General features: G+C 43.6%; 1 protein-coding gene across 1 annotated transcript in view; it reads right to left on the bottom strand.

Moving 5' to 3' along the window:
* LOC145360392 (heparan-alpha-glucosaminide N-acetyltransferase) overlaps positions 1-25290 on the bottom strand; it is a 228371-nt gene that overhangs the window by 198849 nt on the left and 4232 nt on the right. Inside the window, exons 3-4 of the mRNA XM_080215588.1 lie at positions 22227-22324; positions 3193-3329 (exon numbers count right to left, since the gene is read on the bottom strand). Coding sequence (XP_080071714.1) covers positions 3193-3329; positions 22227-22324 — 235 coding nt within the window. The remainder of the gene's footprint in view (positions 1-3192; positions 3330-22226; positions 22325-25290) is intronic.

Below are 25290 nucleotides of genomic sequence, written 5' to 3'. Positions count from 1 at the left end.
AGCAGGTCTGGCAGCATCCGTAAGAAGAGAAAAAAGAGCTGATGTTTCAAGTCCAGACGACCCTTTGTCAAAGTAACATAATGGACATTGACAGATAGTATATTGCCGAAAATGGAGACACAAAGGTCAAGTAAGGGCAGGGAAGTGTCTGAGATGGACCAGGTGAAGGTGATGGAGGGATGGAAACTGGGAGCGAAGTTGATGAATTTTTCAAGCTCTGGATGAGAGCATGAAGCGGCACTGAAATAGTCACTGATGTACCGGTAAAGGAATTTTGGAGTGGACCTGGAACAAAAAATGTTCCACATACCCCATAAAAAGACAAATATGGACTAAGTATTATTTTTAAGCTGAGAAAAGATTGATATTTGCAACATGCTGATGAGCATCTAAAATCAAATAATTTTGGTCGGTTTAATCATTGGTGGTTATCACTGAATGGCATGATGACACAGTGGTTAGCACTGCTGCCTCACAGCTCCAGGGACGCAGGTTCGATTCCTGGAGAGAGTACAGAATGTAGTGTTACATGTCATAGCTAGGGTGTAGAAAAAGATCAACTTAAGGCAAGGTAAATCCATTCAAAAGTCTGACAGCAGCTGGGAAGAAGCTGTTCTTGAGTCAGTTGGTACGTGACCTCAGACTTTTGTATCTTTTTCCTGATGGAAGAAGATGGAAGAGAGAATGTTCAAGGTACGTGGGGTCTTTAATTATGCTGGCTGCTTTGCTGAGGCAGCTGGTACTCATTGCTACTCCTTTGATTTGGAGAAACTGAGGTGAGTTAAAGAAGAAGTTGTTGAGAGACAGAACGAGTTCAGCCAGGCGGAGGAGATTGGTGGTGAATGGGAATGTAATGGACATTGGTAGATAGTCTATTGCCGGAAATGGAGACAGAAAGGTGATAGATGGCTCCTGTATCTTGTTTCAGGGAAATATTTCATAAATAGTGACAAGTGTCAGAGATTCTTGAACAGATGATTTTAAGACTCACATCGATGGAACCATTTATCATACTGCTAAAATAGCCCAAAGCTTTTTTGAATTATTTAAATGCACAGTGACTGTATAGGGTTGCCAACCCTACAGGATTGGCCTGGAGTCCTCAGGAAGTTACGGTCAATCTCTCGGACACTGCTGGGTGCAACCCTGGGGAAAAAAAAAAATCATCAGAATGTTAACAATAGAGAGGTTTTTGTTGTAATTTTCTTTGATTATTTCGCATTGCAAAATGTAAAAAATATTGAAAATGGGACGAGAGAGACAGTTGCTTGGCTGACAATCAAGCATCAACCATCAACCAATTAGCTATCGAGTCTTTTGGCTTTCCGATTGGCGAACGAGGGCAGTGCATTACTAGGATGGATGTATTGGCCAAAGAATGGCTGAAGAGCAGAGGGAGGGGGCGATGATGGAACCACCAGGAATATATTTAATTACAGTTGGCCACCCTATTTGTTAGGGCAAAAACATTGTAGACCAACAACAAGTTACAAGATGGTGGGGGAGGTGGGGATGGGGATGTTAGTCACAACAGGGAACATAAGCCAGCATGCTGGGAAAAAGCCAGAATTCTCCCATCCCGCCCACCTCTGGAATTTTAGCGGACAGATTGCGGAAAATGTGAAATGCTATTGACGGTCGGGCGGGAACTTCTGGCTTTTGGACCAGCACGGCCGGAGAATTCCTCGAAGTTACTGCGGAAGTTCCCTGTATTTAACATTTTCTATAAACCATCCCCTCTCTCAGCACTGAACTGGAGTTTGTTTGAGACAAGTTGAGGCCTCATTAATATTGCAAAGATGTGCAAATACATAGACGAACGTCACAAAGATAAATTCGGAGGTTTATGTTTTGTGAAAGAACCAGAAACATTTAGAAACAAAGAAAAAAAATAAGGGTGGATACAAAACTTACTGATACCTTCCTCCAAGACAACTAAAAGGTTTTGTTTTTGTTCATTTAGATGATGAATAATAGATTATAAGCCACCACCATTTACCGAAGAGAGGGTTTAGAACAGCTGTATCTGGTAAATTACTGGAAAAAGCATCCAAAGTCTTTGTTCCTGCACCATTTTCAATCATTAATGCTCAAGTTTGCAATTAGATACCATTACCAGTTCAAAGAGATCGTTCCCCTTTCCCCACTCAACCATTCCGACTGCCTTGCTTTGAAACAAGGCTGCCAACTTCTACAAAGGACGTAAATCACCATTTTATACAGTGGGGAAAAAGAGAAAGAGGTTGTAGGAAATCACTTGGGGTTCTTAGAATCATAGAAGCACTACAGTAGAGACGAAAGTCATTTTGGCTCATCAAGTCCGCACCAACCCTCCGACAGAGTATCTTGACCAAGGCCTATTCCCGTAACTCTAGGGGTCAGCATGGTGACACAGTGGTTAGCACTGCTGCCTCACAGCGCCAGGGACCCCGGTGCAAACTCCACACAGACAGTGACCCGAGGTCAGAACTGAACCTGGGTCCCTGGCACTGTGAGGCAGTAATGCTAACATATAAGAGTAGATGGGATGGGGTTTGGCGGCACAGCTCTGGAGTAAATTAAAGTTTATTTATTAATGCCACAAGTAGGTTTACATTAACACTGCAACGGAGTTACTGTGAAAATCCCCTAGTCGCCACACTCCGGAACCTGTTCAGGTACACTGAGGGAGAATTTAGCATGGTCAATACACCTAACCAGCCCATCTTTCAAACTGTGGAGGAAACCGGAGCACCCAGAGGTAACCCACACAGACACGGGAGAATGTGCAAACTCCACACAGACAGTGACCCAAGTCAGGAATTGAACCCGGGTCCCTGAGGCAGCAGTGCTAACCACTGTGCCACCGTGCTACCCAAACAGTTAGTATTTAGTGATTTAAGTAGTTAGACATGATGCCATCCAGGAAATTAGTGGAAGGAAAGATGGAGGGGGCCAAATGGTCTTTCCTCAGCTGTATTTATCAGGATAATGACACAGAAAATAGCAATAAGCTACTCTTGATACTGAAGCGGTCTTGCTAGCACAACACTCGAGTTCATTTCCTCACCATGGTAGTGAACTGAAAACTATCTAACCAGGCAGATAGTCAAATCCCTGGAGCTAAGGGAAAGAGAATAGATTTGTGGTGTCAAAAGAGATTGGCTTTGGGATAATGTGGCAGGACACGCAATTGTAACTCCCCTTTCCCTGCAAATTGTAGAATAGTTGTGTTCTTCTCCAGCAACAACCCGGAAGGTCAGGGGAAACAGAACACTCACAATGGCACTGGCGTTGGTGGGATAATCTTCCTGTTGAGCATCTGCCCACATTAGAAGCTGGTAGAGACACTAGGAGAGAAAGAAATGTGATGATTATCATCCAATACGATGACCTCAAGAATTCACAATGGTTAACAACGTCAGCACGATTTAATGAGAAACATTCTAGGTGCTGAGTGAGCGACAAATGGGAGAATTTCAGACCTGTCTCTAGGGCAAGTTTCAAAATGCAATCTTATGACCCTGTGTACATAAAAGGTGCCAGAATGTGATCCTGGCAGTAAGAGATGGAGGGGGGTATTTCTCAATACTCACCTCCCACCCGATCTTACTACCTCGCCTCGCCGAAAGTTGGGCAGGGTTAGATCGTAAGATTGTGCGCTATGGATCTTGAGCCACTTGCCCTCCTTTTGATCTTTTTATTGAGAACTATTGAAGCAATACTGATCAGCTTCCCTCCCCAGTCTCTTTGTCTTTCTGCTGTGTGGTCCAAGGAGTGGCATGGTGGCAGAGTGGGTAGCACTGCTGCCTCACAGTGCTAGGGACCTGGGTTGGATTCCCAGCTTGAGTGATTATCTGTGCAAAGTCTGCACCTTGTCTGCGTGGGTTTCTTCCATGTGCTCCGGTTTCCTCTCACAATCCAAAAATGTGCGGGTTAAGTGGATTAGCCATGCTAAATTGACCCAAGCATCAGGGGGACTAGCTAGGATAAATGCATGGGGTTATGGGGACAGGGCCTGGGTGAGATTGTGGTCAGTGCATCCTCCTTCTACACAGGAGAGATTCTATGATTCTACCTCTATCTGGCTGAAACCTAGAGGGCAATAGCCTGATATCTCTTCCTTTAGAAAAATGAATGGTTTTCACACTGGGTGTGAATGTGTTTTATTCCCATTTCCAGTATCGATGAAACACATTTCCAGGATTTTCTCATTTCGCTTTAGCAGTACGGTGGCATAGTGGTTAGCAATTCTGCCTCACAGCGCTAGCGACTCAGGTTCAATTCCCGGCTTGGGTTACTGTCTGTGCACAGACTGCACATTCTCCCTGTGTCTGCTTGGGTTTCCTCTGGGTGCTCCAGTTTCCTCCCACAGTCTGAAGACGTGCTGGTTAGGTGCATTGACCATGCTAAATTCTCCCTCCGTGTACCCAAACAGGCACCAGAGTGAAGCGATTAGAGAATTTTCACAGTAACTTCATTGCAGCGTAAGCCTACTTGTGACTAATAAATAAACTTTAAACTGAAAGATGACAGGGTCATAACAGTAAGATCAAATAGGCTGAAGTACTTCATTCATCATCATCATCATCTTCTTGTAAACAAAAACTTCAGTAAAGTATTTCTGGGATATTAGCGGGGTAAATACATGGGGTTAGGGGAAAGGGCCGGGGTGGGATGCTCTGTCCGACAGTTGGTGCAGACTCAATGGACTGAAGCAAGGTTAAGTGTGGACCTCACCAAGGTATGTAAAACATTAAACAGATAATGCAGAAGATGAGCCACCAGCAGAGCTGTGCCAGATGAAGGCACCGAAGCTGAAGTGTATTTGTTTGCTGCTTGACTGTCATCTAGGGGTGGCAGAGTGGTTAGTACTGCTGCCTCACAGCACCAGGGACCCGGGTTCAATCCCAACTATGGGTGATTGTGTGGAGTTTGCAAGTTCTTGCCGTATCTACTCCAGTTGCATCCCTCACTGCAAAGATGCGCAGGTTAGGGGGATTGGCCATGCTAAATTGCCCCTAAATATCAAGGGGATTAGTCAAGTAAAGATGTGGGGTTACCGAGATATATAGGGCCTGGGTGGGATTGTTGAAGGTGCAGGCTCGATGGACCAAATGGCCTCCTTCTGCATTGTAGTGTTTCTACGATTCTAGATGGGAGGATGCTGATGACAATGTTATTATTGACTTAGTTGCTGCAACTGGTTGAAACTCAGCCATTCATCTTGGGCTTGCCTTGAAGTGCAATTCTTTGAACATCAGCGAATGAACATTTAATATATTCATGTCCAATTCCAACTTCAACATCGGAGTTCGTTCATTTAAAGTAACTATGCTAATGCTTCTACAACAAGAGCAAACTATTCCACATCTGTTAATATTTCAGGATCTCAGTTTCAAAGTCAAGAACCTTGAACTCATGACAGCTATCAGTGCTACAGACGAACAACCAGTTAGACTCAGTAGAGACATGCAACTGTGGCCCACAAAGGGTTAAACACACAGTGCTTTAACCCAGATGCAGACTTCGTAGCAGATTAATGGGCCTTGATTCTCAGCTTCCCAAAGGCTCATCTGTTTAATTATTCATCCGACAGATCACTGTAGCCCCCTCATTATTCAGGAACCACTGGAATCTTGCCAATGTCAATGTAATTCTAAATCCCTTCAAACTGTCCTAAACTAGTACATTAGTACAAACATGAATGGATCGTGACATAACCAGCTTGCCAAGGACTGTTGGACTTGAGTTATGAATCTTGGCAACTGTTGATAAAACTAAAATGGGTAAAATTTGTAGTATTTGCCCCTTAGCAACGGTTCAATAATGTACGCTTACAAAATAATCTAAGTGACCGATTAATACCAAAATGATTCAGATAATTTAAATGAGTTCAAAGTGTAACAGAGAATTTCAAACTACCCAAACAATTCAGTGTTCAGGGAGGCAATGGCCTAGTGGTATTATTGCTCGACTCTTAGCTAACGTTCTGGGGGCCTGGGTTCGAATCTTACCATGGCACAAAACCATTCTGAAACTATTGTCGATTGGCAGAAAAAGCCATTTGGCTCACTGATGTCCTAAGGGAAGGAAATCGAAACATAGAAGATAGGAGGAGGCCATTTGGCCCTTCAAGCCTGCTCTGCCATTCATTACGATCATCCAACTCAATAGCCCAATCCTGCTTTCTCCCCAGTTTGGTATCAAAGGTTATGCCGTCCTTACCTGATCAGGCCTACATGTGACCCCAGAGCCACGAAAATGCAGTTGACTCTCAACTGCCACCTAGGGTGGGCAATAAATGCTGGCCAGACAGTGACACCCACATCCCATGAATGAATGAATTAAAAAGAATACAGCAAAAATTTAAAAAAAATTAAAATGGGGTTGAGAATTCTATTCACTGAATTTCTTTTCCATTCAATCATGGAATGTGGGTATCATTGCCTATCCCCAATTGCCCTTGAACTGAGCGAGGTCATTTCAGAGGGCATTTAAGAGTCAACAACATTGCTGTGGCTCAGGAGTCACATGTAGGCCAGACAGGTAAGGACGGCAGATTTCCTTCCATAAGTTTAAAGTTTATTTATTAGTGTCACATTACACTAACACTGCAATGAAGTACTGAGAAAATCCCTAGTCGCTACACTCTGGTACCTGTTTGGGTACACTGAGGGAGAATTTAGCATGGCTAATTCACCTAACCAGCACATCTTTCGCACTATGGGAGGCAACCAGAGGAAACCCACGCAGACACAGGGAGAATGTGCAAATTCCGCACAGACAGTGACCCAAGCCAGGATTCGAACTAGGGTTCCTGGAGTTGTGAGCCACTGTGCCAACTAAAGGTAATTAGTGAATCAGATTGGTTTTTACAACAATCTGTAATGATTTCATGGTCATCATCAGACTTAAGATTTTGATTTTTTTTCATTACATTCAAATTTCACCCTCTGCCAATGGTGGGATTTGAACCCTGGTCCCCAGGGCCTCTGGATTACTAGTCCAGTGACAATACCACAATGCAACCACCTCCCCTAAAATAATGCTGTTTGGTTCATTGGAATTCTATCCACTGAAAGTGAATGGAGAGTAATTTTCTACATTGAGATTCTCTGTACTGTGTGTGAATGCGGAGTGATTGGTCCAATTGTGATTACGTATAATGGAAGTGAAGGTAAAGAAATGTTCATAGAATCATCGAATCATACAGTACAGAAGAGGCCCTTCGGCCCATCGAGGCTGCACCAACACATTAGAAACACCTGAATTTCACCTAATCCCATCTGCCAGCACTTGGACCATAGCCCTGAATATTATCATAGAAATCTTAGAATACTATAACAGATATCATTATTGCGATGCCTTTATTCCCTCTTTTAGTGTTCCTGCCTTTGTGGCTAGAGTGGTGCAGTGGGAATGACGCCAGACTAGGATCCAAAGACTAAAAATTTGGGAAGGTGAGTTCAAATCCAACCACAGCAGGTGATGGAATTTAAATTTAAGTAATAAAGCTGGAATTGAAAGTTAGGCTCAGTAACATGACAATGAAACTATCATCCATTGTTACAAAAAAAATCTGGTTCACTAAGGTCCTTTCAGGAAGGAAATCTGCCGTCCTTACCCAATCTGGCCTACATGTGACTCCAGACCCACAGCAAGGTGGTTTAGTCTTAAATGGCTGAACGAGCCACTCAGTTCAAGGGCAGTTAGGGATGGGGAGCAAATGCTGACCCAGCCAACGACATCCGCATCCCACAAGAGAATAAAGGGAAAAATAAGACTGCGGGTTTGAGCCCCAAGCCAGGGTCAAGTTCACAGTCAAATTAAATTCTGTGCTGAAGGAGTGCCACGTTGGTGAAGTACAGTACAGACAATCATGGGCTGCAAGGCAAGTGTCCCACCAGCAACATGAATGTAAGATGTTACCCTGTAAGTATATGGCCCACTAATGTGCTTTTAAACGGGAGGCACAGTGGTTAGCATTGCTGCCTCAACGAGCCAGGAACCTGGTCTGGTTTCTGGCTTGGGTCACTGTCTGTACAGAGACTGCACATTCTCCCCATGACTGCATGGGTTTCCTCCGGGTGCTCTGGTTTCCTCCCACAGTCCAAAGATGTGTGGGTTAGGTGGATTGACCGTGCTAAATTGCCCCATAGTGTCAGGGGGACTAGCTATGGTAAATGCATGGAGTTATGGGGATAGGGCCTAGGTGGGATTATGGTCAGTACAGATTTGATGGACTGAATGGCCTCCTTCTGCACTGTAGGGATTCTATGAATGCATTTACAATTACATTACACTACCTGGAGTGACCAGGGCAGCATTGTCAGAGGTCCTTTCCTTTGAATAAGACATTTAACTAAGTTCTGCCTGTAGTAATGCTGAGCACAGCTTGCACAGGGATTATTATCTAACAAGAGCAGTTTGTAGACAACGCAGGGGCTGATGGCCACCTGTTGGTCAGAGCCGTCAAAACGATTACTTCAGTGTTGGTCTTCCTCTATAGAATATAATTTCACTGGCAACTAAATGTTTTCCTGTCGTTTCAGTTCTCCAGAAAGGCAAAAAGGGTGTGGTTCTGTTAAAGTTGGAATTGGACATGAATATGTTAAATGTTCATTCGCTGATGTTCAAAGAATTGCACGTCAAGGCAAGCCCAGGACGAATGGCTGAGTTTCAACCAGTTGCAGTAACTAAGTCAATAATAACATTGTCATCAGCATCCTCCCATCTAGAATTGTAGAAACACTACAATGCAGAAGGAGGCCATTTGGCTCATCGAGCCTGCACCTTCAACAATCCCACCCAAGTCCTATATGATCCCCATAACCCTACGTATTTACCCTACTAATCCCCTTGATACTAAGGGGCATTTTAGCATGGCCAATTCCCCTAACCTGCGCATCTTTGGAATGTGGAAGGAAGCCGCAGCACCTGGAGGAAACCCACACAGATATGGGGAGAACATGCAGACTCCACCCAATCATCCGAGATCGGAATTGAGCCCAGGTTTCTGGAGCTGTAAGATGGAGCAGACAATTCATACCACGTTAAAAATAATTAAGATCAAGAGCCATTACCGAGGTCAGAAAGTACTGTGTTGCTTGGACAGTTCCATCTCCAGTATCGGTACATTCAGTCAGGGTTAGCCAGGTATGGCAGCGCGTGGGTGAGAACAGAGGTTCTGAAGACAAAATTATCTCTGAGGTACCGGGGTGTAGAAAGTCAAAGGGCAGAATTTTCCCCGTATTTGGCAGAGTGCGACAGCGGACAGGAGAAGTGGCACTGAAGCCCGCTGGCACCAAAGGCAGCTTTCTCTGCCATATCAAGAACTCAAGAAATAGAAACAGGAGTGGGCCACCCAGACCCATTCAGTAAGATCATAACTGATCCATGCCGGTCTCCGTATCATTAGGAATAATGGAAAAAAGGCAAGGGGTGGATCCCATGATGTCACGCTGGTGGGACGGGCTCTGATTGAGTCTGCCCCATCAGCAACTTTATTTTTTAAAGATCGGGGCTCCATTTGTAAAGGGCAAGCCCAGTTCATGTGCAACCCCCCCAACTCAGGCACCCTTCCCAGCCCCCAAATGCAACTCCAACCCTCCTCGGCACTGCCCCCTTCTGGTTTGGCCTAATGGCGAGATGAATACATTCTGTTACTGGAAGGGCGAATTGATTCTGGTGTAGAGGCCTGATATTGAGATGTAAATAGTATTATAGTAATGTGCCAATGTTGAATGCTGGGGAGACTGTGACATCACTGGTGGGGGAGAGCGGGGTGTGGGGGGACACAATCATGTCACACTTTAATATTGGCATGAAATGTGATTTAGACATCCTGTGGGATTTTCCACTCCTGTCATCAACCCCACACCATGAAAATGGGAGGGGAAAGTCCCCCCCAAGGAGTGTGCTGGTAAAATTTGAGAATGTCTGGGTGAACTGCCACTATAGATTGGGACGTATCATAGAATCCCTACTGTGCAAAGGCCCTATCCCCTTAATCTCATATATTTACCCTCTAATCCCCATGGCACTAAGGGTCAATTTACCATGGCCAATCCACCTAACCCACACATCTTTGGACTATGGGAGGAAATCAGAGCACCCAGAGGAAACCCACGTAGAAATGGGGAGAATGTGCAAACGCCACACAGCTAGTCACCCAAGGCTGGGCTTGAACCTGGGCCACTGGTGCTGTAAGGCAACAATGTTAACCACTGTGTCACCGTGCCACCCTAGTTTTTCCTTTCCTAAAATACCTCCTCCCCCACCAAACTTTCCCTGTGGTTGAAGTGAGGAAGGAATATACAGGAGGAAAGATTGAAACCTTGAAAGTTAGGTACTCTCCCTGCCAATGGACATTTATCTTAATAGTGAAATGCAAGGTTGGAAGAGTGCTAGTGATGCGAGGAAGGATTTTAGACCCAATATCGAGATCTCAAACAAGTTTTGGAATATAAAGTGGCTTTATAGAAGGAAAATAATTTTTCCTCACCCACAAACTCTGGCAACAGGAGCACATAGATCAATGGGTTTGAATTTAAACTTGCAAGTGTGCAAGGCGATGGGGAGTTAGAGCAGGAATAAAGAAGTTGACCTTTGGGCAAAGTGGAGATGTTTTTATTGTTTTTCTAATCCACACAATTGCATATTGTGAAGTCTTACTAGCCACAAGTGGGTCTTGAATGGTCAGTCTGGATTGAAAATTAAAACTAAAAGGGCCTCCATTCCCATATCTCAACCATGATTGGTTGACATTAGAAAGATTTGCCTTTTTATAGCACCTTTCACAACCTCAGATTGACCCAAAGATACTTTCACATTCATAAATCTGCAATAATGGGGAAACAATGGCCTAAGGTATTATCGCTAGACTATTAATCCAGAAACTCAGCTAATGTCCTGGGGACTCAGGTTCGAATCCCATCACGGCAGATGATGCAATTTGAATTTTTTTTAACAACCTGGAATTAAGAATCCACTGATGACCGTGAAACCATTGTCAATTGTCAGAAAAACTCATCTCGTTCACTAATGTCCTTTAGAGAAGGAAATCTGCCGTCCTTATCTTGTCTGGCCTACATGTGACTCCAGATCCACAGCAATGTAGTTGACTCTCAACTACTCTCGGGCAACTAGTGATGGGCAATAAATGCTGGCCAGCCAGTGACGCCCATGTGCCATGAATGAATTTTTAAAACTTAAATCATAATTAATTTGCACCATTTAACCACCTTTTCTTCATATCCCCTGGTATCATAGGATCAGAGAATCCCTACAGTGCAGAAGGAGGCCATTCAGCCCATTGAGTCTGCACGGACCACAATCCCACTGAGCAACCCTACCTATTTACCCAGCTAATCCCCAGACACTAATTGGCAATTTAGCGCGGCCAATCAACCTGACCTGCACATCTTTGGACTTCCATAATAAAAGTCAATCAATCTCAGAATGACAGCGCTAATTACTATATGCTTAAATCCTCGAATGGAGTTTGAATCCATAAGCTTTCGACTCAACAGGAAGAGCTATCATCAACTCTTTGGGAGTAACGACAAATTAGGGGATTGTGCAAATGACAGAAGACAGTGGGCAGGTTGTCGTGCGAACAGTTTAGCGATTGCTAAATAACATGAAGTGCAATGAAGATAAAAGATCCATAAGAGGCTCACGAACAATGAGGCTGTTGCCTGTGGTGGACAAGATAGAGCTGTTGACGCAATATTAATATTTAATCAGCTGACACAGCTATTGCCACCTATTAATTAAATACCACCAACCCAACTGCAAAGTATGTTGTCGTAAACCACAGCACTTTGCTCTGGTGTTGGAACTCAATTAAATGTCGTGGTCTATCACACTTACAACTTGGATAACTTCCATGTTCTGTGGCTGACCACTGCACATTCTGTCTCCACCAGATAATGATTTTACAGTAAAGGTTTAATTTTGTTAGAATGCATTGCTTCCCTGCATAACAGCAATTGTCCTTCAAAAGTAGCTCACTGGTGGTGAAGCACTTTGAATGAAAGAACTTGCATTTGTATAAAGCACCGCAGGCAATGCAGCACTCCCTCAGCACTACAGTGAAGTATCAGCCTAGATTACAAGCTTCTAGTGTCAGCCTTGAATCCAAGATCTTCATCCATTTATGAGCATACAATCACAAATCCAAATTGGTGGCACAGTTGTTAGCACTGCTGCCTCACAGCACCTGGGACCTGGGCTCGATTCCCAACTTGGGTCACTGTCATGTGGAGTTTGCACATTCTCCCCGTGTCTGCATGGGTTTCCTCCTGGTGCTCCGGTTTCCTTCCACAGTCCAAAGATGTGCTGGTTAGGTGCACTGGCCATGCTAAATTCTCCCTCACTGTACCCGAACAGGTGCCGGAGCATGATGGCCACAGGATTTTCACAGTAACTTAATTGCAGTGTTAATGTAAGCCTACCTGTGACACTAATAAATAAACTTTAAAAAACTTAAACTGATACGTTTGAATAAATTGTATAAGGTAATATTTCTTAATATTAGTTTTGATAATTTTCATTAATCTTGCACCTTTACATGTTAAAAATTAAAAATGAAGGGTTTTTTTGGCTTGTCATAAAGTTACAGTTGACAATACTCCCATGAGATGCTGCACAAAATAACACAAAAGTGCTGATGTGCCTTAAGTTGTAGCAGCAAACAGCCTTTCTGTTTGCAAACATACAACTCATACAAGAAAGATTAAGGCAAAAAAATGTAAACCAGAGCGGCAAGGTGGCACAGTAATTAGCGCTGCTGCCTCACAGCGCCAGGGGCCCGAGTCCGATTCCCGACTTGAGTCATACTTTATAGTTGTGTTGGTGATATTTAATTAATAGGTGGCAACAGCTGTGTCAGCTGATTAAATATTAATATTGCGTCAACAGCTCTATCTTGTCTGCATGTTGTCCCCTTTTCTGTGTGGGTTTCCTCCAAGGTGTTACGATTTCCTCCCACAGTCCAAAGATGTGCAGTGTAGGTTGATTTGCCATGCTAAATTGACCCTAGTTTTGGGGGAATTAGCAGGATAAATATGTAGGGTTATGGGTGTTTCTTCAGAAGGAGCTCTTTAAATGTAAAACTTACTCCAACTTATAAATCAAAACGAAAGGTTTAATAAAGAAACTTCATTACTCCCAACTTGGGGACTCACCCTGGCCAATCCAAGTTCCCCACAATTCCCTACAGATACTTATCTATAGTAAGTCAGCTGACTATCACATCATTCTGTAATTGGTTCTATGGTTTACTGGGTCAGCTGACTTATAGCTTGTTACCATTTGTCACATTACATCCGATACAAAGTTGTCACTGATCACGTTCTAACAAAGGCGATTGGGTGGGGTTGTTGTTGGTGCAGGCTCGATGGGCCAAATGGCGTCCTTCTGTACTGTAGGGATTGTATGATTCTATGATTAGGGAGAGAAGTGAACTCTAAATCAAGGATGTCAAAGTGAGGTGCAACAGTGCTCCCTTCTCACTGTGCAGCCTCTAATTACCTGATAAAGGAAATCAAAGGTGGCTAAAGCAGATTGAAATGGTGAAGCTGGATTCCAATGGCAGTGCTGTGGAAGATAGAGAGCCAGCACCAGACTCACCAGCTCTACTGCTACCTCATGTCCGATAGACAGCACTGCAGCTGGGAGCAGGATCAGAGAACATAGAGCCAATGGGGCAAGTGGGAGATCAAAGTGCCCAATCGTCCCCTGGCACCACAGTCCAGATTTTCCATTCCTTATTCTAATACAAGGAGTTAGAAGCACAAGTTTCACCATTGCAACATCCTGCTATTTCTTAAAAGAGCCCAGAGTCCCACTGTTCCTGCAGCCACTGTTGGCAACTTTCTATGGAAAGATTTTTTGAATTGATTTGATAAATTACTGTCACATATATTAGGCCTTCATGACACACGACAATGCAGAGTCGCTGAGCAGAGACTGATAGCCAAGTTCCGCACACATGAGGACAGTCTCAACCAGGATCTTGAGTTCATGTCACACTATCTGTAACCCCCATTATTTGCCTGGGTTTGCAAAATCTCACTAACTGTCCTGTCTGGAGACAATACACATCTCTTTAACCTGTATTTAACCCTCTCTCCACTCACATTGTCTGTACCTTTAAGACTTGATTACCTGTAAAGACTTGCATTCCAACCATTATTTTATAAGTTGAGTTGGTGTCTTTTTTATATGCTCTGTTTGTGAACAGAACTCCCACTTACCTGACAAAGGAGCAGCGCTCCAAAACCTAGTGGCTTTTGTTACCAAATAAACCTGTTGGTCTTTAACCTGGTGTTGTGAGATTTCTTAGTGTTTATCCCAGTGCAACGCCAGCATTTCCACAACACGTATTGGTATTCAGTGAAAAGTATTGTTTCTTGTGCACTATACAGACAAAGCATACCATACACTAAAAAGAGTACAGTAAAAAATCTCACAACACCAGGTTAAAGTCCAATAGGTTTATTCGGAATCATGAGCTTATGGAGCACTGCTCCTTCATCAGGTTAGTGTCGATATGCGCAATCTTCTTGGAGATCCTCTCCACTTTGAGCCAGCGGTTTGCAGTGTCGATAGTAACCACGAGATGGAGATGCCAGGGTTAAACTGGGATGGGGCACAGTAAGAAGTTTCACAATACCACTTTCAAGTCCAATAGGTTTATTTGGAATCAGGAGCTTTTGGAGCATTGCTCCTTCATCAGGTGAGTATTCCAAAAGGTCCTGATTCCAAATAAACTTGTTGGACTTTAACCTGGTGTTGTAAGACTTCTTACTGATGTTCATAGAGTACATAAGGAAGAAGGAAAGAAGAGGATGCAGAATACAGTGTTACAATCACAGCTAGGGTGTAGAGAAAGCCCAGATCCTACACACCCCACTCCCCTCTGCCCACCGGCCTATTTGAAAGCAACGTCTCTTACTATTCTATTCAACATCTTATTTATTTTCATAGTGTCCTCTTGGAAACAGCTCGTTCCGAGGCCAGAGAGCCCCAGCCTTCTGTCTCAAATTAACAATGTTCAAACACCAGGGTGGAGTGTTTGTCCAAGCTGGTCAAACATGTGTCCATTGAAAGCAGCCTTTTAATCCCCATTGATTTGGGGATTTCAGACCTTGAGCACTCAACCTGCAACGTGGAATATGCAAAATGTGAAATTCATGGGCACTATGTAACTTTTGTTAGTCATAGCCCCTTACTAAATTCTTTTTATTCATTGATGGGACATGGGTGTGGCTGGCTGGTCAGCATTTATTGCCCATCCCTAGTTGTCCTTGGACGGCAGTTGAGAGTCAACTGCATTGCTGTGGATCCAGCAGCACATGCAGGCCAGACCAGATAAGGACAGCAGATCTCCTTCTCTAAAGGACCATCAGTAAACCAGATGGGTTTTTTGACAATCGACAATGGTTTCATGGTCATCAGTAAATTCTTTATCCCAGATATATTTTATTGAATTCAAATTCCACCATCTGCCGTGGCAGGATTCAAACCCAGGTTCCCAGAACATCAGCTGAGTTTCTGGATTAATAGTCTGACGATAATATCTCAGTGTCATTGCAACTCTACCGCCTGGTTCTGAAGGTCAATGACACCAATTCAGTCTCCCTCTTGCTGTCAGTCTCTCTCTCGCTCACTGTCAGTCTCCCTCTCGCTGTCAGTCTAAATATTGGACCACTTGGTACTGGTACATCAAACACTCACATTAGTACACCACTGCTGTGGTTGATTTGCCAGGTGTTGGTATGGCAGGCATTGGTCACGTGCCATTTAATATTGAGCTGTCTCATCTGGCTAAGTAAGGATGGCAGGTGTTACTATAAACTGTCGAGCTACCCATGGAGAAACAAATGCCCCACAGAGGACACGGTATTTAAACAGTTTGATTGGCCATTTTTTTCTAAGCAAATGTCACCGGTTTAGTACAGTTTAATAGAATGCTTTAAATAAATATATTACACTGAAATTTCCCCAAACCGTCACACAGCCAAAACTTTTAGGCTTCAGAGTATCATGTCAAGATTCTGCGAAGCTCGAGGGACTCCGCTGCAAAGGAGAAGTCACAAGTTATTACAGAATGCCTAGAGTGCAGGAGGAGGCCATTCACCCTATCGAGCCTGCATGGACAACAATCCCACCTAGGCCCTAACCCCGTAGCCCCACATATTTAACCTGCTAATCCCCCTGACTCTAAGGGATAGTTTATCATGACCAATCAACCTAACCCGCACATCTTTGAAGCGTGGGAAGAAACCGGACCACCCGGAGGAAATCCACGCAGACACGAGGGGAACATGCAGACTCCACACAGGCAATCAGCCAAGGCTGGAATTGAACCCAGGTCCCTGACGCTGTGAGACAGCAGTACTAACTACCGTGCCATCCTTGTGTGACATTATCGTGTTGCTAACGGATTGGTAACCCAGTGCTCCTTGTTATGTGCTCGGCTATCACCATGACTGACAAATGAGGGACCAAAAACAAGTTTCCAATCGACTAAAAATATCTTTCTGAGCACAGCATGACTGTGCAACACAAGAAGCAGTTAAAGCTGCTTTATGAAGTTATGAAGAATCTGCAGTGTGACTCCAGAGTAGTTATTGTGCCATCGTGGAGAATTATTATCTCTCCCAGAAGTTAATTTCTTAATGCAAAATCCTCAAGCCTCGAGTATTTATTTCATGCCAGAAGCTGTTGTCAACCAGAGTGTGAAAAAACTAAATTTCTTCACCCGCTTCACTGAAAAAGAATCTCACCTCCATCACCCTCACCCTGTCACTGCCACTCGCACCCCCACCGGCCCCAACAAGAGCTGGCGCATTTTCCAATTATGGAACTGAAACAAAGGGTGAATTTTACCGTCCCACCCACCACGGGAATCGGAGCAGGTGAGAGGCAGACCATGGAAAGATCTGTTGCCCTTGGACTACTTTGATTGAAGGTGTCATAGGATCCCTGTAGTGCAGAAGGAGATCATTTGGCCCATCGAGTCTGCAGCAATCACAATCCCACCCAGGCCCTATTCCCATAACCCCTCATATTTACCCTGCTAATTCCCCTGACATTAAGGGTCAATTTATCATGGCCAATCCACCTCACCCGCACATCTTTGGTGTGTGAGTGGAAACCTGAGCACCTGGAGGAAACCCATGCAGACACGGGGAGAGTGTGTAAACTCCACACAAACAGTGACCCGAGGCCGGAATTGAACCCGGCTCCCTGGTGCTGTGAGGCAGCAGTGCGAACCACTGTGCCACCATGCCATTTACAGGAGTTACAGGAAAGGACAAAGAGTTTGGCATTATTTACGGGTGAGGCAGAAGCATAGGGAAGAGATTAATTAAGTACTTAAGGTCCTTGCAGCAATAATTACCTTGAAACTCAATAAGAGGTCAAGATCAATAATAGAACACAAAAGCGCAGGCTTAAGTGTCAAAGTTTTGAAGTTTATTTATTGGTGTCACAAGTCGGCTCACATTAACATTGTAATGAATTTACTGTGAAGATCTCCCAGTCAAAAACACTCAAGCACCTGTTTGGGTACACTGAGGGGGAATTTAGCATGGCCAATGCACCTCACCAGCACACCTTTCTGGAGCACCCAGAGGAAACCCACGCAGACATGGGGAGAACATGCAGACTCCACGCAGACAGTGACCCAAACTGGGAATTGAACCCAAGTGCTGTGAGGTAGCAGTGCTAACCACTGTGTTGCCCAGTGTATAGACAGGCAGCTTAACCAGTTTTGGAAAAGGATTGACTGGAGAAGCAGGCATTGTGGGACTATGCAAGGAAGAATTGGATTGATATTTGAGTGGAGGGTTCAGAGTGACTGGCTTTCTGCACCATATAGAGTTGCTGCAGACTCTAACCTGGTGCTGTCCTTACTGTGTTCTTAAGTGAGAATAAAAATGTTTTACAAGGATATTCCCAATGGTGGGGGAGTCCAGAACTTAATTTGAGGATAAGACGTAAACCTTTTAGAACTGAGTTGAGGAGAAATTTCTTCACCCAGAGGGTGGAGAATGTGTGGAATTCACTACCACAGAAAGTAGTTGAGACCAAAATGCTGTCTGATTGCAAGAAGAAATTAGATATAGCTCTTGGGACTAACGGGATCAAGGGATATGGGGAGGAAGCGGGGATCAGGATATTGAATTTGATGATCGGCCATGATCAAAATGAATGGCGGAGCACGTTCGAAGGGGTGAATGGACTACTCCTGCTTCTAGTTTCTAATAGTAAATGTTATAGATCTGATGTTCATCAAGAGCGCAAGGTGCGTACATCAGTGATAGAAAGTAATCAAAAAGTCCAATGGACCATTGGCCTTTTTATCTAGAGGGGGACATTGTAATTCACCCACACCTGGGATACTCAGTGCAGTCTAGATATCACACCTTAGGAAGGATACATTGGTCTTGGACAGCATTTTACTAGAATGGTACCCAGACTGCAATAGGGCAAATTCTGAGGAGAGATAAAATTAACCAATGTTGCATTTCCTGAAACTTAGAAGGTGAATGGGCAATTTGATCAAAGTTCTCAGGATAGAGAGGAACTGTTTCAAAAATCGAGGCCTGGGGACATGACGAGGGAAATCAAGAGCTCAGGGGAGTCACGCGCTGGGGCGAGTCGAGGGCTCAACTCACGTACTGCACATAGAGAAGGAAACGAGGGGATGCAAGATGTCATAGCTAGGGTGTAGAGGAAGACCAACCGAGTGTGAAATAGGTCCACTCAAAAGTCTGATGACAGCAGGGAAGAAGCTGTTCTTGAGTGAGTTGGTACATGAAAACAGACTTTTGTATCTTTTTCTTAACAGAAAAAGGTGGAAGAGAGAATGTCCAGGGTGCGTGGAGTCCTTGACTATGCTGACTGCTTTTCCGAGGCAGCAGGAAGTGTAGACACAGTCAATGGATGGGAGGCTGGTTTGTGTGATGGATTGAGCTACATTCACGATCTTTTGTAGTTTCTTGTGTACCTGGAGTGTGGCAACTAGGGGATTTTCACAGTAACTTCAGTGCAGTCTTGACGTAAGCCTACTTGTGACGCTAATAAATAAACTTTAAAAACTTTAAACAGTGTGAGGTTGCAAATTCTTCCCACCTTTCAAAGGGGTGACAAAACAATGTGTGGGACATATGCAGAAAATGTAACTGAGGCTCTTGTGCTGGAGTTACCTTCTCTCTGTCACTTTTTTCCTTGCATTATGACACTGGGAGGAACAAATCTCAGGGATAAGTCTGACATAAGAATCAGCTACTACTCATACCTTTTAACAGAAGTGCACTTTGATTCTGCACCAGGATAAGATCCCCTGTTTAGGGCAGCGCGGTGGAACAGTGAATAGCACTGCTACCTCACAGTGCCAGAGACCCGGGTTCAATTCCTAGCTTGGGTCACTGCCTGTGTGGGGTTTGCAAGTTTTCCCCATGTCTGCATGGGTTTCCTCCAGGTGGTCTGGTTTCCTTCCACAGTCCAAAGATGTGTGGGTTAGGTGGATTAGCCGTGCTAAGTTGCCCCTTAGTGTCGGGGGGCCAGCTAGGGTAAATGCATGGGGTTATGGAGACAGGGCTTGGGTGTGACTGTGGTCGGTGCATACTCAATGGGCCAAAAGGCCTGCTTCTGCACTGTAGGATTCTACGATTCTATGAGGAGTGTCAAAGGTATATTGTGCATTAGTGTAGCCCACTATTAACCCTTGATAAAAGTTTTACTTAAGCTGGAACGTTGGCAGAGTTCCACTTCAAACATATAGAAAATACTGCACAGTAGGATTCTATTCTGTGAGTTTGCTATTTGAAGAAAAATCAGCCACATAAATTTGGTGAGCACCTTTAACGCAATCAAACACATCAGTATTTCACACGGTTGTAATCAGAGGCTGAGAAAGAAAGGGAGGAGAGTTAAGAGATAATTGAGGCATTGAGGTACATTCAGCAGTGGCTTCTGGAACAAGAGGGAGGTGTAGCAAAGCAGAGAGGCTGAGAGAGAGATTTCATAGCCCAAGGTATGTCATAAACGTATCGTGTAAGTTCAAAAATGGAAGATGTTTTGCCTGTACATTTTCCAATCTGATATAACTTTCGGTGATGCATGTAGTGACAGTAAAAACCTGTTTACATGAAAACCTCAACTTATCATTGGCTTATTGTTCCTGTACACTCTATATTATCAGTAACTCAACCTGTTTCATCAACTCTCCAGTAACCATAATCTTTTTAACTTAATTGCTCCCAATATAGAAACATTCATTGGCCTTGGTTATAGCACAACAGTCAGTCTTGTGTATAATCTTAATCTCAGTCAGATGCATTCTGACTTCTAAGTCTGAAGGTTGTTTCTTCAGAAAGAACTCTTCAAATGCCAACAGTAAAAATAGTCTGAAAGATGTGCTGGTTAGGTGCATTGACCATGTTAAAAATTCTCCCTCAGTATACCCGAACAGGTGCAACTAGAGGAATTTCACAGTAACGTCATTGCAGTATTAATGTAAGCCTACTTGTGACACTAAAACTTTTTAAAAAACACATGGAATGCATCAAGTGAGTTGACCAATCAAACAGACAAAAATGATCTTTTTCTGCTTCACTGCTTTCCAATATTCCTATGAATTAGAATAACATTGCAGTTATATAGTAACTTTCATGTTAAACATTTCATATAGCTTCATTCACTGAGCTACTTTTGGGGGGTTTATAAATTTACTACGTAGATAAGCGTGACTGTTGCCCTCAGTCAGCAACATCCTGGAAACAGCTATAGGATCAACAGCGGAAATAAAGTCCTTCCATTTCGGGATAGATTTTGGCAAGTAACAAACTAAAGTAAAAGTTCACATTAGTAGCCCTTAAACCGAGCTAAGTCATTTCATTCACGAGTCAACCACATTGCTGTGGCTCTCGAGTCACTTGTAGGCCAGACCAAGTAAGGACAGCGGATTTCCTTCATAAGTTTAAAGTTTATTTATTAGTGTCACAGGTTGGCTTACATTAACACTGCAATGAAGTCACTGTGAAAATCCCCTAGTCGCCACACTCCGGCGCCTGTTTGGGTACACTGAGGGAGAATTTAGCATGGCCAATGCATCTAACCAGGTCTTTTGCACTGTGGGAGGAAACTGGAGCACCCAGAGGAAGCCCACACAGGCACAGGGAGAACGTGCAGACCCTGCACTGATAGTGGCCCAAGCCAGGAATTGAACCTGGGTCCCTGGCGCTGTGAGGCAGCAGTGCTAACCGCCGTGTCACCAATGCTCCAGCCCAAGGGACAACCACACCCAGTGAAGCTGCCATTTACCAGCAGTGATCCTGAGCCAATCACAATTGTGAAAATCCTATCATTCGATAGCTGGCTGGAGTGACACCACTATTCCTGGCTGGAATGATGATGTCTGGATCACTCCCCTGTCAAACATGCCTGGAGACACAATACTGAAAGTAACATGATTGATTTAATGCACATTCTATATATTCTGTAGCTATCCTCCACCCATTGCATTTTAATTGCAAATTAATATTCCTGTATTCAGGGGATGTTGTATATTTCCTATCTTGGAGCTACACAGAGATGACACTGGTGTGTGTGTGTGTGTGTGTGTGTGTGTGTGTGTGTGTGTGTGTGTGTGTGTGTGTGTGTGTGTGTGTGTGTGTGTGTGTGTGTGTGTGTGTGTGTGTGTAATAGATTTAATTCATAATGCTTTAAAATGTCTGTTCCATGCTTACACTACTAGCTTCCATCAACTTCGACAGTTTGTTTATTTTACTCTGAGTTCACATTCAGGCTTAACTAATCGGGCACAAGAAGCATCAACATTAAGCTGATTCACGTAATCAAACACAGAATAATCGAACACTGCAGGAGGTTCTGTTTGCTGTAGTTTTGGGTCCTAAGTTCAGATACTCCGCCAGCTCCTGAATTTTACTGTATGAAATCAATTTGCTGTAATGAAAACCACACATCCAATTTATTGGTTGAAAACCAGGTGATTGAATAGTCTGACTAAGTGACAGATTGTCTCCAATTTTCAATAGTCACATGCGAGTTAGAACCTGCATTAATCAGAACATGTTGAGATGTAGTCCTAGTACATGAAACAGTAGTACACAGACTTCACCATTCTGCCCTTAGAAACCAGGTAAACGTCCCAGGTAGACAGTCCAGGCAAATGCTTGCAACGCATTGACAAAATAACTTCTTACCTTATAGCAATAGTCAGACAGATAGAGGATGCTGACATTGTGTTGACTCAAGGTGTTGTGCAGAACCACCGAGGCTTGATCGATCTGTAGTTCTTTGGCTATCAGGAAATAAAAGAAAAATAAAATGTCACTTTGTCTTCAGTTACTTTTTCCGTTTCCTCTCATTGACATCAACCTTCAGCTGCGAGGAGAGCACCAGGTCCTCACCACAAATTCTTTATTTCTGACAAAATGCAAGATTCAAACAAAGAACAAAGAACTGTACAGCACAGGCACAGGAACAGGCCCTTCGGCCCTCCAAGCCTGCACTGATCACATTGACCTATCTAAACCAACCACCTGTATCCCTCTATTCTCTGTCAGTTCATGTGTCTAAACAGAAAGAAGTCCCACAACACCATCTTAAAGTCCAACAGGCTTATTTGTTCATGTGTCTACCCAGATAAGTCTTAAATGTTGCTAACATGTCTGCCTCAACCACCTCATTTGGCAATGCATTCCAGGCCATCTCCATTCTCTGTGTAAAATACTTCCCCCACATTTGTCTCCTGAACCTTTTCCCCCCTTACCTTGAACATGTGCCTCCTTGTAATTGTCATTTCTGCCCAGGGAAAAAGCTTTCAAGGATATCTATACCTCTCATAATTTTATAAAGTTCTATCAGGTTGCCCCTCAGCCTCTATCTTTCCAGGGAGAAGAATTCCAATTTATTCAATCTCTCCTCATAGCTAACAAGCTCCATACCAGGCAACATGCTGGTAAACCTCTTCTGTACCTTCTCCAAGGCCTCCACGTCCTTCTGGTGATGGTGACCAGAATTGGACACAGTATTCCATGTCAACAAGTCAAACTGAAAAATATTCTCCCCTCCCTTGGCCCAAGATGGCCCAATTTTGCTTTGATATGTAAAGATATCCAATTCGATACGATCTCAGTTACAACCGAAACCAGAAAATTTTGGAAATGGACTACAGGTCAATTAACATTTTTAAAGAAGAAAAGGTGTTTTTTTCCCAGAACTGCCAACTGGGCAATAAATGGCAACCTATTATGGACTTGTGAGTATAGGAGTACAGAGGTTCCGTGCAAAGGGTAGTATGATTTTACCAGGACAGTGAACCTTAGTTTACTCTCTGCATTAAATTATTCTAAGAAAATATTAGAAATACAGTAGTCTTAATACAAGAGTTACCTGCTGCTTTGACAGGCAAAACTAGGGTACTGCTGTATTATATTACACAGTGTTTGGGGGATTAGCAGGGTAAATGTGTGGGGTTATGGGAATAGAGCCTGGGTGGGATTGTGGTCAGTACAGACGTGATAGGCCGAATGGTCTCTTTCTGCACCGTAGGGATTCTATTCATTACTCCCAGTGTGGTCTCCCGACACTGGGGAGACTAAGTGCAGATTAGGTGGCTGCTTTGCAGAACACCCTCTCTCATCCCACACGCATGACTCCAAACATCCTCGTGTGTGTCATTTTAACTGAGCATCTTGTTCCCATGTCTGCATGTCTGTCCTGGGCTTGCTGCAATGCTCCAGTGAGCATTGCTCAATACAAGCTTGAGGAGCAGCACTTCATCTTCCGATTGGGCACACAGAGCCTTCAGGACTCAGAGCTGAGTTCAATAACTTTAGTCTGTAACTCTTCTCCTCCATCTTAAATATTTAATATTGTATATGTTTATTGTCTCAATCCAAAAGCTTTCCCGTCCCCCACCTCCTCATACCCCTTCACCACCCTCCCCACCCCCAAACCAGGCCATTCCTAAAGACATCAATATTCATAAAAAGTGCATAAACTCATTAGAACTGTTAAAACAACTCACAAAAAACTGTCAAGAGAACTGCCAAAACAACTGACATTTAAACGTCCTATCTTTTAAATATTTGGAAAAAAAACTGTCTGCAGTGTTAAAAAAAATCAGCGCTTGCTATTTTTCTCTGTCAGACATATACCTGAGATCTATCATTATGAGATTGTTGCTGAATAACTAGTTCCATAACTGTGATTTCCCATGCAAGCCCTGAAGGGGGAGGGGTTGATAACCCTCAGGACTTGCATGGGGAATTATTACAGCCTATCATTATCTCATTGGGTGCCAGTCAGTTCAAAGTGGTTATAAAGTCGTGGATGTGAGTTCTGACTGTAAATGCCTGTTTTCATTAAGGCTAACATCAGGGGATTAGCAGGGTAAATATTTTTGATTTGATTTAATATTGTCACATGTATTAACATATAGTTGCGTGCTATACAGACAAAACATACTGTTCATAGAGAAGGAAATGAGAAAATGCAGAATGTAGTGTTACGGTCATAGCTAGGGCGTAGAGAAAGATCAGCTTAATGCAAGGTGAGTCCATTCAAAAGTCTGACAGCAGCAGGGAAGAAGCTGTTCTTGAGTTGGTTGGTATGTGACCTCAGACTTCTGTATCTTTTTCCCGAAGGAAATAGGTGGAAGAGAGAATGTCCAGGGTGCGTAGGTCCTTAATTATGCTGGCTGCTTTGCCAAGGCAGTGGGAAGTATAGACAGAGTCGATGGATGGGAGGCTGGTTTGTGTGATGGTTTGGGCTATATTCACGACCTTTTGTAGTTCCTTGCGATCTTGGGCACAGCAGGAGTCATACCAAGCTGTGATACAACCAGATAGAATGCTTTCTATGGTGCATCTGAAAAAGTTGGTGAGAGTCATACTTGACGTGCCAAATTTCTGAGAAAGTAGAGGCGTTATTGGGCTTCTACCACAATCCCACCCAGGCCCTATCCCTGGCATTACAGAGATAGAGCCTGGGTGGGACTGTGGTCAGTGCAGACTTGATAAGCCAAATGGCCTCCTTCTGCACTGTAGGGATTCTATGATGACAGGGAGGTAAATGTAGTGAATGGATTTTTTAATCAACAAGATTTTTTTAAATAATGGATTTATGAATAGTCACTTAAGAACTTTATTTAATCTTAGCATGAGTTCTGAGTCTGCTGATAGTGCATAGTGAGTGAATTAGCATGGGAAAGTGTTGCGGGGCGGCAGGGGGCATAGGTTGGCACTAAGTTGGCATAAAGAT

This window comes from Carcharhinus amblyrhynchos, chromosome 31 (genome assembly GCF_965287045.1).
Source record: "Carcharhinus amblyrhynchos chromosome 31, sCarAmb.v2.hapA, whole genome shotgun sequence".
Taxonomy (NCBI): Eukaryota; Metazoa; Chordata; class Chondrichthyes; order Carcharhiniformes; family Carcharhinidae; genus Carcharhinus; species Carcharhinus amblyrhynchos.
The sequence above is the reverse complement of the archived record's forward strand: the minus strand, read 5'-3'. Positions and strand labels throughout refer to the sequence as shown.